At 38.8% G+C, this 16,540-nt stretch overlaps 2 protein-coding genes and 2 non-coding genes across 4 annotated transcripts in view; 3 read left to right on the top strand and 1 right to left on the bottom strand.

The window, feature by feature from the left end:
- Positions 1-693: 693 nt before the first annotated feature.
- Positions 694-765, bottom strand: Trnag-ucc (transfer RNA glycine (anticodon UCC)). The gene has a single exon. It is a non-coding gene; the product is annotated as a tRNA-Gly (tRNA).
- A 1,253-nt stretch (positions 766-2,018) lies between these two features.
- On the top strand, positions 2,019-2,090 carry Trnaq-cug (transfer RNA glutamine (anticodon CUG)). The gene has a single exon. It is a non-coding gene; the product is annotated as a tRNA-Gln (tRNA).
- A 2,007-nt stretch (positions 2,091-4,097) lies between these two features.
- Positions 4,098-14,410, top strand: LOC146475022 (uncharacterized). The gene is made up of 3 exons (XM_085116790.1): positions 4,098-4,605; positions 12,095-12,226; positions 13,187-14,410. The coding sequence occupies exons 1-3, from the start codon at positions 4,413-4,415 to the stop codon at positions 13,510-13,512; spliced, it is 651 nt and encodes a 216-aa protein (XP_084972916.1). The 5' UTR covers positions 4,098-4,412; the 3' UTR covers positions 13,513-14,410.
- LOC146475009 (V-type proton ATPase subunit E-like) overlaps positions 10,463-16,540 on the top strand; it is a 164,751-nt gene continuing 158,673 nt past the window's right edge. The window contains exon 1 of the mRNA XM_085116782.1: positions 10,463-10,476. The gene's annotated coding sequence lies outside the window, so the exon portion shown is untranslated. The remainder of the gene's footprint in view (positions 10,477-16,540) is intronic.

Below are 16,540 nucleotides of genomic sequence, written 5' to 3'. Positions count from 1 at the left end.
GGGTGGTGCAGTTTGTTTGTTTGTTTGTTTGTTTGTTGTTATTTATTTAATCATGGCTCTGGATGATCGTGAATGATCAAAGTAACCTGCGATCACGCAAAATTTTAGCCACGCTCTAATTTCTTCTCATCATTTTGTTCGTGATTGGTTGCCATCAAAAGAACCAATTAAAAGGTTCTTTCTCTCATTGGTTTACCTGACTTGGAGGCGGAACAAAGGATCATTCTGCAGTCTACAATTCTTATTAGCAAAAGTACGGTAAAACGACAGACGCAAAACTGAAGCTGAATACACAATTTGATAGACCATTTCCGAGTTGCTTTGAATCTCATTATGAAAGCGAGGCTAAGCGCAAAGTTTTTGTTATGAAAATTAGTTTTCATTCTTTTGCAAACAAAACTAATTTTCATGTGAAATGTTTTGCACTTAGCCTCGCTTTCATAGTAAGGTTCACAGCAACTCGGAAATGGCCTATTCCCTTTCAATCATATTTAGTTTTTGTAGATTAAACTTCGTCTAGGTCAGGGGGTTGAAATTCTGTATCTTGACAATTCTCCTCTAAAATACCACTGCCTGCAAGTCATTCGTTTTCTTTTTCTAAGACGTTTGCTCCTTTTTTGTACGGTTTCATAAAAAAAAGAAGAGATATGAGATCAAATTTTGTTGAAAAGTAAAAACATGCAAAACTAAATATGCGTCGGCCGGGAATCGAACCCGGGTCAACTGCTTGGAAGGCAGCTATGCTCACCACTATACCACCGACGCGCTGGTCAGATGATAACTGATTTTGTTTTAACTTTTTTCCTGGCCGACTGACTCACTGGTAAACGTTTTGTAAGAAACCAAATTCTAGTTAAGGGACAAACTGTTGTCAAGAAATTGTTCTAGGTCTAATTTTATGTCCATTTATTTGTACTCATTCACAGCTAAAAATTAGCCTTTGACTAAGTAGAAAAACTACATAATTTAGTGTGGCGTTGGTGATATAATCCATTGGCTGTAACACCGACATTATCAACAAACAGTTCATGAACAAAGCTTTTTTATTTGCTTGGTCATACATGGATGTGGAGAACGTAAACTGGTCAAAGAATTGAAAGCTGGTTCTTTGAAGAGGGTTTACTCGACTATCGATTAGACAGACGCCTAACAACAACAACAACAACAACAATTTATTTATAAATTCAGATTACATAAGGGGTTTGTTCCGCAAATAGCCACAAAGCTAGTCGAGGCGGGACAAGACGAGCACGAGAACATAATGGGAAAAAAAATTACAGTAAATTACAAACATGCTGGAAAACAGAAAAACTTAACTTTTATTCATTCACGACAATCAACGCTGCTATTTTATGGCCAATTAATCTGACGGCCATATCTCTGTCCCTACCGCGGAGAGGTATCTATGACTTGAGAGAAGATCGGAACCTTGTTAGTTTTCGTTCTTGCCTAATACCACGCCATACCACCGAAATTACCCAACCATCGTGAAAATAAAATAACCGGAAACCTCAGCACCGTAAGTTCTTATGTCCTCCTCGCTGTAGTGTGGACGATATTGGTAAACGGCTTACTCAACATTTAGAGAAGTTAACTCAGAAGCAAAAATCAATGTGCATCGGATGAGAATCGAACCCGAGTCAACTGCAAGAGAAAGACAACTAGGCTCACCTCTATCGAAGGTCTGGATACGGTTGTTGGAAACTCAGTTATCAGTTAAAGATTTGGTCATTTCTAATGCAGATATCAGTTATTTTACTGGTAATGATCAAAGGGTGTGCGTTCGATGATCTCGATTCCAGGCTCTCTCTCTCCTTTGCCAAGTTGGTGAAGATGCCATCCACCCCTGCAAATTCTACGGAGGATGCCAGATACGCCTCACAAGATGTATTCATTCTCGGCAATCAACGTTGTCCCATACAATCTCGACCCCAATCTGTATTAGGAGCGCGTTCTTTCTACGTCGAACGCAATAATGGCAAATTTCATCCACGGTTATTACCTTAGTTGCCCATGAAGGTCCCATGGTGTAATGGTTAGCACTCTGGACTCTGAATCCAGCGATCCGAGTTCAAATCTCGGTGGGACCTGCTCACCCATTTTTTTTTTTTTGTAGTGTTTTTTTATGATTAAGATTTGTCAACGTGCTTAAAAGTAATTATTGGGATTTTCCTTGTCTTTGATTTTTTGTTATTTTAGTTCAAATTTGGTGTTTATTAGTCTGATAAATAGTAAAATAATTCACTGTGTCTGCTATATTGGGATGTAGTTTTAGCCATTCCAGAAGCATTTGTTGGACGCTTGCGCCTGCAGCGCGCGCTAAAAATTCCTTCGGCATTTTATTTAGCCCCCCCAATCGCAAAAATGCTGCGCGGTCCCTGTTAATCACAACATTACTGAGTTTAATTCCACATCGCGGAGAACATCATTTTTTTAAGGAACAATATAATTGTTAAGCGTACCGATGATATGTTAAAGAACCACACTTCACCCGAGCATATTGAATATCAATTACTTTGGAAAAAATGTAAGAGTTTGTATGGTATCTTTTTTGAGGAAGAAATGAAAATCAAATTACCAAATAAGGGCACTTTCCACATGTTTCCATTTCATTGCCAGAACTTGCCGGCCATACCAGTCAATTCGTAAAGGAAATATACCAATTTAAAGGATAAGTTTTATCCTAGTCCTTCCAATCTCTACAAAATAGCGCGATGGGAAATGGAAAGCAGTCCAAGTAAATTAAACTCGTCACATGGTGATGTTGACTATCATTACATTGGGTTAAAATACGTTTTCGTGTAGTTTCGAGCCATTCTAACTCCATGGGCCACCTATTTAAACAGAGTGTAACTTAGGCCGCGGCTTAAGACAATCAGTGGGCCTCCAAATCTGTAGGTAAATAGTTTTCTAGTCTGGTATGCAAGCCTTCTTGTTACTGTCAGCAGTAGACAATGTTTACTGATATGACTGTTTGCATAATTAAAAATGGCTTAGAATTAGAACGTGGTTTTGTTAAAAGTCGTCTAAACTGTCTTTTGATAACTAACCCCACGTGTTTTTCACGGGTATAAGTTTATTGGCAAGGCTGCAGAGAATAGGCCTTATCACGGCTTGCGACGCCATTTTGACGGGTAGGCAAACAGGCTTGAAATAACAGTGTTTGTATGGAACTCCGATGTCAAATAATTTTCATAAAACATCGCTTCTGATAAATTCATGAATTGGAAACTTTTGGCACTAGGAAAAGGATTTTAACAAAAAAATTGGAGGGATGTAGCTGTGACAGAAAGCGTCCAGTCGTGTTAACTTTCCATACATTTCCCTGTATTTTTTCCCGCGAACTATTTTAGTAGCAGTTCACGGCTGGTTCGCAATACAGACAAATGTATGGAAAGTTCGAAAGTTTTCAGAAGCGATGTTTTATGAAAATTATATGACATCGGATTTCCATACAAACACTGTTGTTTCAAGCCTGTTTGCCTACTCGTCAAAATGGCGTCGAAAACCGTGATAAGGCCTATTTGACTAAATTAAATGCAAGAGCGAGTTTCGACATACGACTCATTTACAAACTGCCTCGAATTCTCCCACGAAATTCTTTTTTTTATAACATTCTAGGAAGGTTTTCCAAAATTCTGTGTCGTCGAAATCGTCTATTGATAAGTTGTTGAAGAGTTTGGAGGCACAATGACGTGTTCCGTTTCGATCCGTTACAAACAAAGAGAAATCGAAAAACAGCTAGTATATTCTGTTTTCTCGCAGCACTGCTGCTGAGAGGAAGTCGTTCAGTTGGCATTTTAGACTGTTCTATATTGATAACGGCTTAGTGAGAGGGTTATATTTACGTCTAACACTTTTTATCGAAAATAAATCAGTCATCAGTCTTTTCATGAAAAACTAAATCAACTATCAACAAACAGCTCTTATTACAGATGAGCCCGCAGTCAAATTTAAACGAGATTGGAGCGGACCAAGAGAGGATCAAGCCCCCCTTGATCCTCTCTTGAGCGGACTGAATGACCTAGTTGCATCATTTGTATATGTCAAACCAGTGGCAATTGCAATAAACAGCTATTAAAACTCAATTCGAATTTTAAGGAAAATGATTATGGAAAATCGTGACTCACTGCTACAAAATAGATTTCGTTTCAAGAGGAGACAGTCATTTCTGTGCCCTCATTTGCATTCTTTCGAATTCCGGTTCAAGGTCAACCAAGCGGCTATTTTCGCGGCCTGATTTCGTGGAAACATCACAGTCCCGCAATCGCTCTTCTGAGAAAACAAGTGCCTCCCACGCATTTGCAGAAAGTCCCACAATTGTTTTTCTGAGGTAACAAGTACAGCGTAGCCATTTGAAGAAAGTTCCGCAATCGTTCTTCTGCGGAGAAATCAATTGACAAACGGACGAAATGGCTCTGACGAAAGTGACTTTGCAAACATCGCAGCTGGAAACAGTTAAAGAAGACACAACAGACTGGAAGGCCGCCATAAAATGTCTTGTGGACAACGCTACCGCCAGAAACACGATCGACTTACTGTTGGTCATTACTATTCTCGTTTTGCTTGGTATCGCGGCTCCGATAATTCGCGGGGATCATTGTGGTGAGTTATTTCTTACTGTCACGGTAGGGTAATAAATGTATTTAGAACGCATTTAAGTACTTAAAAGTATGATGGCAATACAGTTTCTATTTCGGCTCACAATAGTCTCGCCGCTGCGAATAAGGAAATCAAAATTAAGCTTTAAACTGTATCAATATATGCTTTTTTAAACATTCTGCCACATTTCGGAAAATTTGAGGTAAAGGAATCTAATTGGGTAACGGTTTTTCGCTAGCAGTTGATGAGGTTATCGGTGTGACTTCAGCACTGCTTCGTCTGCTTGTTATAAATTGGTTATTATTCAGCCCAAAATATCGGCCCGTACAAAGTCAAGATCCATGTGGCGTGTGAAATAGGCCGGAAAGGAACGCGGAACAGCCGCGGAACAGTATACTGATCATTCTGGCTGCTTCTGGGCCAACTGAACAAGCGTGACTGATCAGCAACCTAGTAGGTTCTTATTTTTGTAACAGAGAAAACGACGTTCAAAAAGGGTTAATGTAGTGAGCGGATATCCAATGATTTACCACTGTTAGTTTTCATCCAAACTGGGCATTGTTTGATGCTTGAATTCAGATTTAGGTACCATTTGCATGCTGGCGGCTAGATTCTAATTTCGGTTTTGAAGGATAACAAGACTGAGAGTATTATTATCCAGTTTTTTCATGCCACCTATTATGAGTCGCACTTGGGCAAAGTTTTCAACTTTGCCGGCAAAGAAACCACAGAAAATTTGAAACCGCAACCGGAAAGCAAACTTTTGCTTTCAACTACCAGGGTCCAGAGTCGCACTAGGTGAAAAAAATATGTCAGTGATGACACTTTGCATAACTTAAAAAATCTTCGGTCAAAATTTTCGGCCCATAATCTTAGCAACATTGTTTCTTCTTCGTTCGACAAGCGCGCGTACAGCCGTCTTTCCTCAGCAGAAGAAGATGACGAGCTTGGTCCGCTGAGTTCGACGAGCTCCGGAAACGACGAATGCAGAGGAATTTTGCGAACGGCTCTCAATAGTTGCCGCTTCAGGACTATAACTTTGACCTTGAGTATACATACATTGCAAATACTCTGCGCTGCCACCAAACAAAACGGGGAACTGTGATGAATTGGAATAATTATAAAATCCACGTCCAAGTTAAAGATAGAACGTGAACTTGAGCAGATCTTGCACGCTGTTTAATTTTATTGCATATTTTCTGTCTGCTGTTCAGTGACAAGTACAGTCAACTCCCGCCTTGCGGACACCTCGCTATTACGGACAGCAGCAAAATCCCCGGCGAAAGTTACAGATGTTTGACTGAAATAAACTCCCGCTATTACGGACTCTCGCTACTACGGACTTACGGACACTTTATTCGGTCTCAACGTCACAATTTTATTGTTTCCTCTCTCGTTATAGCGGACACCGAGCAGCATCTTGGAATATTTGCACACATATCAAGTCTATTTTTTCTGCTTTTTGAAACTGTCTTTGTCTCTTTTGGTCGATTCTGTCCATCAATCAAAATTCCTTCATCTTTTTCTCTTAAGGCCCTCTTTGCAGTCTCGATGCCATGAATAAGTTCGTCAAGTCTGTCCAAATATTTCCTTTCGCCGTAGATGTAGATTACTGTACTTAAGAACGGTTTGCTGTAAGGACCGACTAAGCGTATACAAAATAGAAAAAACCGATTTCCCCAAACTTTGCCAGAATAAAGGGCTTGGTGAACTACTTCTAAAAATATAAGTTTCGTTTTGTTTAGAGCTTTATTTATTTTGGGGGAATTTTTTTAAGATTTTACCCATGGAGGCGGGCTAAAATCACGCCGAAGTAGGCACTTTTGTAGAAGCTCCCTTTTATACAAGGAGCCTTTTCTAGAAAAAGATTAACCCAACAGAAGGAACAATTTTATTTTCTTAGATGACTAGCGGCGTTAAAGTTAAATAAAACGTAAACATGAATTTTTGACCAATTTTTTAAGTTGCGCCTTTTTACCGGTGATTATAACAACCTAATTTTGGCTAAATTCAAGGACAAAAAAAGCATTTTGGTACATCGCTTTGCCCCACGAAACTACACTCCGGGAAAACATAATCATTTCAACTAAACATTGATCGAATAAAAAATTGGGGTAAATTAAACAGCGAGTTCTCAGAGCGTTTTCAAAACATGTCACTTCAGCAATTAAGAGCGACCTTTGACCTTTTATATCGAGGGGAAATATAAACGAGAGCTCATAAACCTTGACTTTCCTTCACCGAAAGACGCTTATTTTTACTCTGCTGGCACATTTTGAGTAAAGGAAAACTACACATTTGAATTTGAAGTTATGTACTAGCTATGAAAGATAATTTGAAAAGTAAAATTAGCAATTCAATTCGACTTTGCGTAGGCGGTTCCGATTTGTTTACCATGAAATTGCGATTTTAAAGTCTGTTTACAACACAAATACGGCATCCACTACAAGGTAAACCTCATTCTACTGAATGATTAATAAATCCCTCTTACCTTAGAGATCTTTTCCTGCCTAAAAAACACGGTCTGTGTTCATTGCAAAAGTGTATTGACCGAGATCGCGGAACGCCTCAAGTCAAAGAACAAGTTAACGAAACCACAGGAAGCCAGGAGTACATTTCGTACTGAGATCGGTCAGTATAAAATGCAGACTGCAGACTGCAGATTGCAGACTGCAGACTGGGTATAAAATGCAGACTAGGTATAAAATGCAGACTGCAGACTGCAGACTGGGTATAAAATGCAGACTGATATCAAAACCGTCTCTTCGTCAAATACAGGATAGATTTTCAATTTTCAACTTACCCAAGTGTCACGCAATCACATTTCCGAGATCATCTCCCACGAAATTGACCCATTTCTCAACAATTTGCTTCTTTATCTTGATTTGGTAGCTTTCAGTTCCTGAGGCCCTTTCTTCACAAAGAAGACTCGAGCTTAATCGCTTTGCATTAGTTCGTAAACAATTACGCCCATGACGGTTTTCATATATTATTATTATGAGGGAAACAGACTTGATTTCTGAGGGGGCAAGCAATTTGACATCGACAGATTTTAACTAGTTTCTTTGAATATTAACGAAGTTTGTCAAAGACAAATTGTATACTAGCAATACATGAACACATATTTTATTCAAAAAACATTATTTTACTGCCACCCTGACTGCCACTTACCGATGTCGCCGGTGTCACGGCGAAAAGGTCAACCACGTGCGAAGTAAAGGTCATTCGTCAACATTATTGCTTACGTCATGCTTTGCGGTTGTTTTTTTCAAGGTTGACGCTTTTCGAAAAGAATATAATAATGTCAAATAAATATTTCATGGGAAATGATCTCGAAAGACGATTGTATGACACTAAGTTAAGTTAAAAGATTCAAAATGTATCCTGTATTTGACGAAGAGGCGGTTTTGGTCTCAGTCTGCATTTTATACCCAGTCTGCAGTCTGCATTTTATACCTAGTCTGCATTTTATACCCAGTCTGCAGTCTGCAATCTGCAGTCTGCAGTCTGCATTTTATACTGACCGGTACTGAGATGTGTACTTACATATTTCGGTATTACTATGACACGTCAATTCAAAACGCCTTTTTTTCTTTTCGGACACTAAGATGTAATATCTTAATTACTTAAAGATCACGTAAATTGAAAAGAGCGCCGTGTCCCGAAAGCTAACTTCTTTTGTTCGTTGCACGTTGTACTTGCTGAGTGTACAGTGGAGTTTATCGTCGGTGGCTACGACCACCGGAGTCAGTGGTGCTTATATATGGCTGTGTGTGAATATGGGTAGATTGTAGGGGGAACATAGGGTTCAAGTGTGAACAATTTAGCCAATGTGAAAAGCTTAATCCTTACCAAGCGTACCAAATCCACGCAAGGGCATCTGCGTTATTGCAACACTCGAGACGCTATGTAAGACTGAAGCAAAGTTGTTATCGGCACGTGCAGGTATGTTTTAGTGGTGTGTACTGTGTATATGAATGCCCAACATATATTAATTTAAAAATATTTACTCTCAAAACAAAGAGAGTTTTTTTTCTTTTCTTTTCCTTCTTTTTTACACTGAAAGTTACAATTAACCTCTAACAGCTAACGTGGTTAAATTTGTATATGATTTGCGTTTTTTGTATCAAGAATCGTCACGGATCAGTAAGTTTTCGTTTATCTTTAAAGCTTGAACATCTTCTAAGGAGTAATTTTTAAACCAAAACCCTTCTGTAGCGAGCTTAACAGAGGTAAAAGGCCGCAAACGTTAGTAAACATTGCGATGTTTTCGATACGTTTACGAAACGCTTAAAATAATTTAATTTAATTAAAACTTGTTTAAAAGTCACGAAACAACTAAGCTACGGCAAAAGTAAAGGCAAAAAGCTTTCTTGTTGCTTTATAAATATACAAAGCGAAAAGTTTCCCTGTTCATCAATACTTAAGTCCGCGAAGAAGGATTTTTTTCCTTAAACCACAAAAGATGTACGGACGAGCATGATAGCCTTGTTTGTTTCACAAGAAGAGAACGTGACTTACTAGATTTGCGGGCCTTCAAGGAACCGAATGTATGTGACAAGAGAAATTGAATTTATTAATTCATTCAGGTCGGGGGTGGATGTGGGGGGGGGGGGGGGGGGGAACAACAAATGTGGGCGGTGGTGAATAAAACATTAATGCATTCTATTTTCTATATGTTAAAATTTCCAAGGTAAAAAGCAAGGTAAAGTACCTGTAGTAATTGACTGTTTTACCTTCAAAGGCATTTTTGAGAAAGCGAAAGTCACCTTGAGCTCACTATTTGACCGAGACATCGGGACACATTTGGTATCAGATGGCGTTCAAATAAGAGGATCTGTGCTGCTCCCATTGGGCATGGGCATGGCATGGGATGTCAGTGTCAGGGGAGAAGGGAATATCATCTATACATGCTAACGGCTTTTTTGGGGCGTCTACAGACGGATTCCACCCAAGGCGCAAACCAGAGTCCCTTTTCCTGTTAAGAGATCTTGTAAAGGGGTGTGATAGTTGTAGCACCTCATATTACTACTAACCCGAGACAGTCGCCGTATCCCTATCTATAGTTTTGCTTGAAGTTTATTGTTTTATTATAATTATTACTTGTTTGTGATGCATGGAATCTATTTATATTTCTGTATCTTTTTTCACTGAAGACTTCGTTGGATTGACAGCAAGTGGTAAGATCACAAGGAAGAAAAAATGGGTACAGCCACAATGTGGAATTAGCCTATATCATTCCCATTTTTATCGCAGTTTCCTAAATGTCACGGAGATCTGACAAGTCGCAACGTTTGTCATATAAAGGTAGTTCATTATTAATGGACAGTACAGTGCAAAACGAATCACTGTTAAATAAATAAAAAGAGCTGTGCGGCCCCGCTATTGTCCAATTTCATACAGTGGGATTCCTGTGGGTTTATTTGGTTAATCGTTTAGCGATCGGGCGGCTTAATAATTTTGCAATGAATGCAGGCTATGTCTTTTTTTAGTCAAGAAAAGATCTCTAAGGTAAGAGGGATTTATTAATCATTCAGTAGAATGAGGTTTACCTTGTAGTGGATGCCGTATTTGTGTTGTAAACAGACTTTAAAATCGCAATTTCATGGTAAACAAATCGGAACCGCCTACGCAAAGTCGAATTGAATTGCTAATTTTACTTTTCAAATTATCTTTCATAGCTAGTACATAACTTCAAATTCAAATGTGTAGTTTTCCTTTACTCAAAATGTGCCAGCAGAGTAAAAATAAGCGTCTTTCGGTGAAGGAAAGTCAAGGTTTATGAATTTCCCCTCGATATAAAAGGTCAAAGGTCGCTCTTAATTGCTGAAGTGACATGTTTTGAAAACGCTCTGAGAACTCGCTGTTTAATTTACCCCAATTTTTTATTCGATCAATGTTTAGTTGAAATGATTATGTTTTCCCGGAGTGTAGTTTCGTGGGGCAAAGCGATGTACCAAAATGCTTTTTTTGTCCTTGAATTTAGCCAAAATTAGGTTGTTATAATCACCGGTAAAAAGGCGCAACTTAAAAAATTGGTCAAAAATTCATGTTTACGTTTTATTTAACTTTAACGCCGCTAGTCATCTAAGAAAATAAAATTGTTCCTTCTGTTGGGTTAATCTTTTTCTAGAAAAGGCTCCTTGTATAAAAGGGAGCTTCTACAAAAGTGCCTACTTCGGCGTGATTTTAGCCCGCCTCCATGGGTAAAATCTTAAAAAAATTCCCCCAAAATAAATAAAGCTCTAAACAAAACGAAACTTATATTTTTAGAAGTAGTTCACCAAGCCCTTTATTCTGGCAAAGTTTGGGGAAATCGGTTTTTTCTATTTTGTATACGCTTAGTCGGTCCTTACAGCAAACCGTTCTTAAGTACAGTAGGAAACCAGAACGATGCATGGGTGGACATTGCTGCAACATACAATGATTGTTTTTTACGTACTTAGAAGAACTACTGTACACAAAGGGTACGTAACTCCTGTTCTGTTTTGTTTGTCTGATCACCGGTTCTGACGCTCTTTACTTGCGACAGCGGGTCTGAAAAAGGTACTGGAGTTAATGAAAATGAACACACATGTGACCCCCTTCTGTAAATATGGTTTAAAGTAAAAATTTTCTCGCACCCCGCTATTACGGACTCTCGCTATTACGGACACCAAATTGCGGTCCCGAGGGTGTCCGCTATAACGGAAGTTGACTGTAATGACAGTTTTGGCTGTGATTCCTACTGTTAAGCCCGAGTTTTCCGAATTCTGCTGAGTTCCCCACCCAAGCACTACGGTGCCTTTGATGTTTTTGCCGATATCCAAAAATTTTCCAAACCATAAAAGTTAGGGTCGCACTAGGAAAAGTGTCTCCTTGACAGATTTTGACCGCAAAGTAAACAAATTCTCGCCAAACTTTGCTAAGTGCGACCTATGTTTGATACTAGCGTTCTATCACGAATACTTTTCTCTTATTGGCTATGAGTAGAGTGAGTAGCCTAACAGTGTGCAGTTGTAAACAATTAAAATGGCGGCTGTTTAGCTTCTTCGCGTTTTCGAAGTGTCTGTGAAAAGGATTAAATAATTATCAGTCGAGGCCGGATTCCAGAGAAAACAAAAATTGCAAAGAAATATGGAATGAAGATTTTTCATGGTAAGAAAAAGAGTCGAAACAAGAGTTCAATGATTTTATTCTTCATTTTCACTTTTAAAAGTCGGAATTTTATACTTTTGAAAACATTCAAAGTTGCGTTTCAGTGACACATTTTTTTTTTTAAACTTGGCTTCCAAAGGGCAGTATATCTTTGATTGACATTTTACAATAAAAAAGCTCGGCTTTCGAGCGAATGACGGTTTCAATATATAATCTTGAATGGAATGAAAAGGCGCACAGACAGAAAACAATGCAATGTTATGGCTAGGAGTCTGGAATGTTATATGTTTATTCACTAATAGGTTTTTAAAATCCAGAGGTAACATTCGTTTATATTTACTGACATTTACTGCAGATAACAAGGTCGAGGGCCATGACTTCAAGTGTGATGTCCAAGCGTCTTGCTTGAAATTAAATAACAGTTCGACTGGTAACTGCGCATGCGTGTGCCACGCCGGCTTCAGTGGGGATGGCCACAATTGCACTGGTAAGCAAATGATAATTGATTACTTTTTAAGATAAAAAATATAATCACTCTACAAGGAGCTCCACAGAAACGACTTTTAAGGTGACAGGAGTACCCAAGGATAAAAGTATTGTATTGCATATTGTAGGACTTGAAAAGCAATAGGAACGATACTGCTGAAAGCAATAGCAATCACGAAAGTCTCTAACCAAGGACTTAAGCATGGTTCAACCATGTCACGTGGTACCACAACACACTTCTTTCATTATACACGAGCGGATCACCAGGAAACGAGAAAGGGGGAAATCAACAAAAACATGGCTCGCAATATTTGAGAGTGGGCTAGACTTTAATTAATTTCACCACAAGAATGGCTGGCCAATGACGGGATTCGGAGGGGCATGCCTTGGTCCCTAAAAGTACAGTCCTACGGCCCCCTGACTGGTTATAGAGAGTGATAATGACAATAAGATTATTGGCGACGCAAAGTCTGCCCAGAATACTGAAACATACGCATACTCACAGACAATGTGCTCCGGAGAGCTGACAGGAAGTGTTTCATTTTGGAAAGAATAAAGAAGAAGGCATACTGAAAACTATGTAAAACTTTAAACTGAAACATTCTAGTTCTCGTATCAATTGTTGATTCAAAAGGGATTTCAGGGAAAGATTAATTTTTATCGGAAAAGGAGAAGGACGAGAAGAAGAACAAGACGAAGAAGAAGAACAAGAAGAGGAAGAAGAAGAAAAAGAAGAAGAAGAAGAAGAAGAAGAAGAAGAAGAAGAAGAAGAAGAAGAAGAAGAAGAAGAAGAAGAAGAAGAAGAAGAAGAAGAAGAAGGGTCTATAGCCTGTCTGAATAATTTCTCACGTGTGCAGCGAAACGAAGGAAATATCATATTCAAAAACGCCTATATTGGTCTTTATATGAATATATGACAACTTGATCAAATTTCTGAAATTTGTCTACTCTTTTCCCCCAGATATCGATGAGTGTGCATCTGGTAATAATTCCTGCCCAACGCATGCGCACTGTAGAAACGCCATTGGTTCCTACACGTGTGAGTGTTACCGCGGATACCGTGGCAACCAGTGTATAGATGCTGACGAATGTGAACTTGGAACACATTCGTGCGATGAACATGCTAACTGCACCAATACCGCGGGCTCTTATAAGTGTACCTGTCATGTCGGTTTCTATGACGATGGAATTTCCTGCAAGGATGTAAATGAATGCAAGGCTGGTTCTCACAATTGTGGACAAGACGCAAAGTGCGTGAACACAGAGGGTTCATACAGATGTGTATAACGCATAATGAGACGCGATCCTTGGGCGCTTTCCATTAAGTGGCCGAAAATTTTCCAGGTCAAATGGAAATACTTTTTTTGCCGTCGTTCCAAATTTGCAGTCTCATTGGTAGTTATGTGATCCGCTCTTGCCTTTCAACCGACTGAACCAAAAAATTTGGGCATGTACTAAAACCCGAAACGGCGAAACGAAACCACCGAAACAACCTAAACAAAACTGGTATAGAGCTAGCATACCAAAAGAGCTGAACCAGTGAATGCCTTGGACATTTATAGTTCAATTTTATCTCTTGTTGACATTATTATATACTTAACTGAATCTGTTACAGATTTTTTTTTAGGCGATAAATCGGTAAAAGTGCAGAACAGCTCACCTCCACCGACTGTCGGTCGACAGATTACCTAATCAGTTATTAGGCGTACTGATCTTTTTGTTATCAATTATTTCTATATTATAGGCAGGACAAGATTCAGTAATGGATCAATTTTGATCCATGTAAATGGTGTAACTGATTGAATCTGTTTCCGTTATTATTAATAATTTGTTTTCGTAGAACTGTTCAAGCTTTCAGCTTTCAGTTTTCTTGAATTCACGCATGCAAGGAAATTGTCAAGATATATATATACCATTAAAAGAAAGTTGATTTTGATCCCTTGTTTTGGGGTTTTGTTTTACGTTTGACTATTACTCACCGTGTTCATCGAAATGAGGGTGAATAGCGAAAGCTATCCAAAGTTTGATTAGTCAATAGAGAGCGCGTGAAGCCGGCTATATAAGAACGAAACTCATTCTCATAAAAGGTGAAAAAAACACGCTACTGTCTTCGCGCCGTAGATAGCCAGTGTTTTTATTCGTATTTTACCGTATTTTGAGTCATTTCAGAGGTTTCGTTTCGTTTCGTTTTGCCGTTTCGGGTTTTTATACATGCCAAAAATTTGGCGTAATGGAAAGCGCCCCTGTGATTTGATTTCAGCTGTTCCTTTTAAACTTATTAGAGTTTTTCATTCAAGGAGTTAAATGAATGAATTTCAAAGGCAACTGAGACTCGAGCTGTTGAACTAAGCAATCAGTAGTAGTATAGTAATGATGCAAAGAAACATACTATTGCGTTATATTACGTAGAGTATTTTTCAATTTAATGTCGAAAGTAATTACACGTTTGCTTTGCTTTTGCTCTATTACGCTCTGCGATTGGTCAGCAAAACTCGCGCCACTTTCTCGACCAATGAGAAACAAACTAAAATCAATCAAGACTTGCTTGCGCGCGTTTTCCCGCCTTTTACACCGGTTACATGTATATAAGAGTGTTTCGTATGAAGAACTTCCTCACATGGAAAAATTACCCATATTACGAACTAGAGGGCCACAGGACTTATGTATAAATTTAAGAATGGACTTTGTTCCTCATATATTCAAGAACTTTTTACGAAAAACATACAGGGTTATAATCTTAGAAGTTGAGATTTTGTAATACCTAGGTTTAACGCATACTAAGATATCTTGGACCTGCCCTGTGGACGTAACTTAACAAAAGCATTAGAAATTTGACGTCCATTAATATTTTTAAGAAAATGTGAGAAAACTAAATTTTAACGATTTCTTATCTGTACGTAAAGTCATGTTTCTTATGTCACAATTAGAAGAATTTTAAATTTTATTTAAGAACGTATTTTACCGAGATATTTTGTTATTCTCATTATTATGTTTATTAATATAAACTAGGGACATTTAGAAAAGCTAGTTAATAAACTTATTATTGTTATTTGCATTGAGTTCTGATTGGTCAGCTGCGCTCTTTAAGTTCTTTGGAGTGTTTCCGTCTGTTCTGATTGGCTAGAGTAATTACTTTAGTTTTGGTTTTAAGACACTGTTCCAAACGTCGTGCTACTGCCGTGCCGAACTTAAATCAATTGTTATTGTTGTTTGTTGTAAAAGTTGAGGATGGAAAATGATCCTTTGGAATAGCAGCTACGTGATGACAAGATATCGGGCTCTCTATCGACACTTTATAACACCTACATTGACCGAAACTTAACCTCCTTAGGAAATTAGGTACTTACCGGTTTTGGCCTATGTACATATGTGTCCCCTCATGGGCCTTTAAACAGATAGTGAAAATAACTATAATTTTTTTTACGGAAATGACGATTTTGGTAAGTGAACAAAGCTTCTTGAAAAACATTGGGTTGTTTATAAAAGGAAGAATTTAAACCACTCGATCTTGACAACGCAGTTTTATGGATTATTTGTTAAATGTTCCATTTAGCATCCAGACGTTAGGGGGAACACGGAGTGAAAGAAAATTTAAACAAAAGTGTTGTTATTTTTAAAAGGAAGGAACTGAGGTATTGAGGATTCCGGAGTGATCAAAATTTTTCTGCATTTCCGGCATTCATGATCCCCTTTCCAAGCCTGCTTGTACAGACAGGAGTTGACACGATATCAAGGAATCTCTAGATAGTTTGAACCGAGCTTAACTCGGATCCAGCCCATTATCTTGAACCACAAGCAGCATTTCCCCTGCTTCCCACAGGTTTGTGACACCGTAGAGGGTTTAACAGTTATTTTGGCACTTCTAAACTTTTCTTGCCCCAAGTCGTCTTCTTATGCGCGGAACGATTGACCACCTGTCAGCTGGACTCCCACGAAATCGGACTTTGAGGAAGTCTACCACTGAACATACTGAGACGAGCACATCCTGGGAGGGCTGTTTGAACTGCGACAGTTGTAATCATCGTATAAGACAGAATACGTTTATTACATAAACAATTACTATGCAGGCAAACAGCCGCGTTTAATGTATTTGTGTGGGATTATTATGCACTGTCATAGGTAAAGGTAAAGTCGCAAAAGAGCCTAAGTGGCCCACGCGGCCGGAGCTTAGCTCAGTTTCTGCTGGCATGAAGCAACTAGGAGTGTTGTTACTCCCCCCTTGAATGGGATGCTAGTCCATCGCAGGGTTACCCCCAACAGTATGTCGCCGGTACCCATTTATACACCGAAGCGAAGAGAGACAATGTGGAGCAAA

The sequence above is a fragment of the Pavona decussata genome, unplaced genomic scaffold (assembly GCF_977016875.1).
Source record: "Pavona decussata unplaced genomic scaffold, jaPavDecu1.1 SCAFFOLD_87, whole genome shotgun sequence".
Taxonomy (NCBI): domain Eukaryota; kingdom Metazoa; phylum Cnidaria; class Anthozoa; order Scleractinia; family Agariciidae; genus Pavona; species Pavona decussata.
This window is presented reverse-complemented; position numbering and strand designations above follow the sequence as displayed.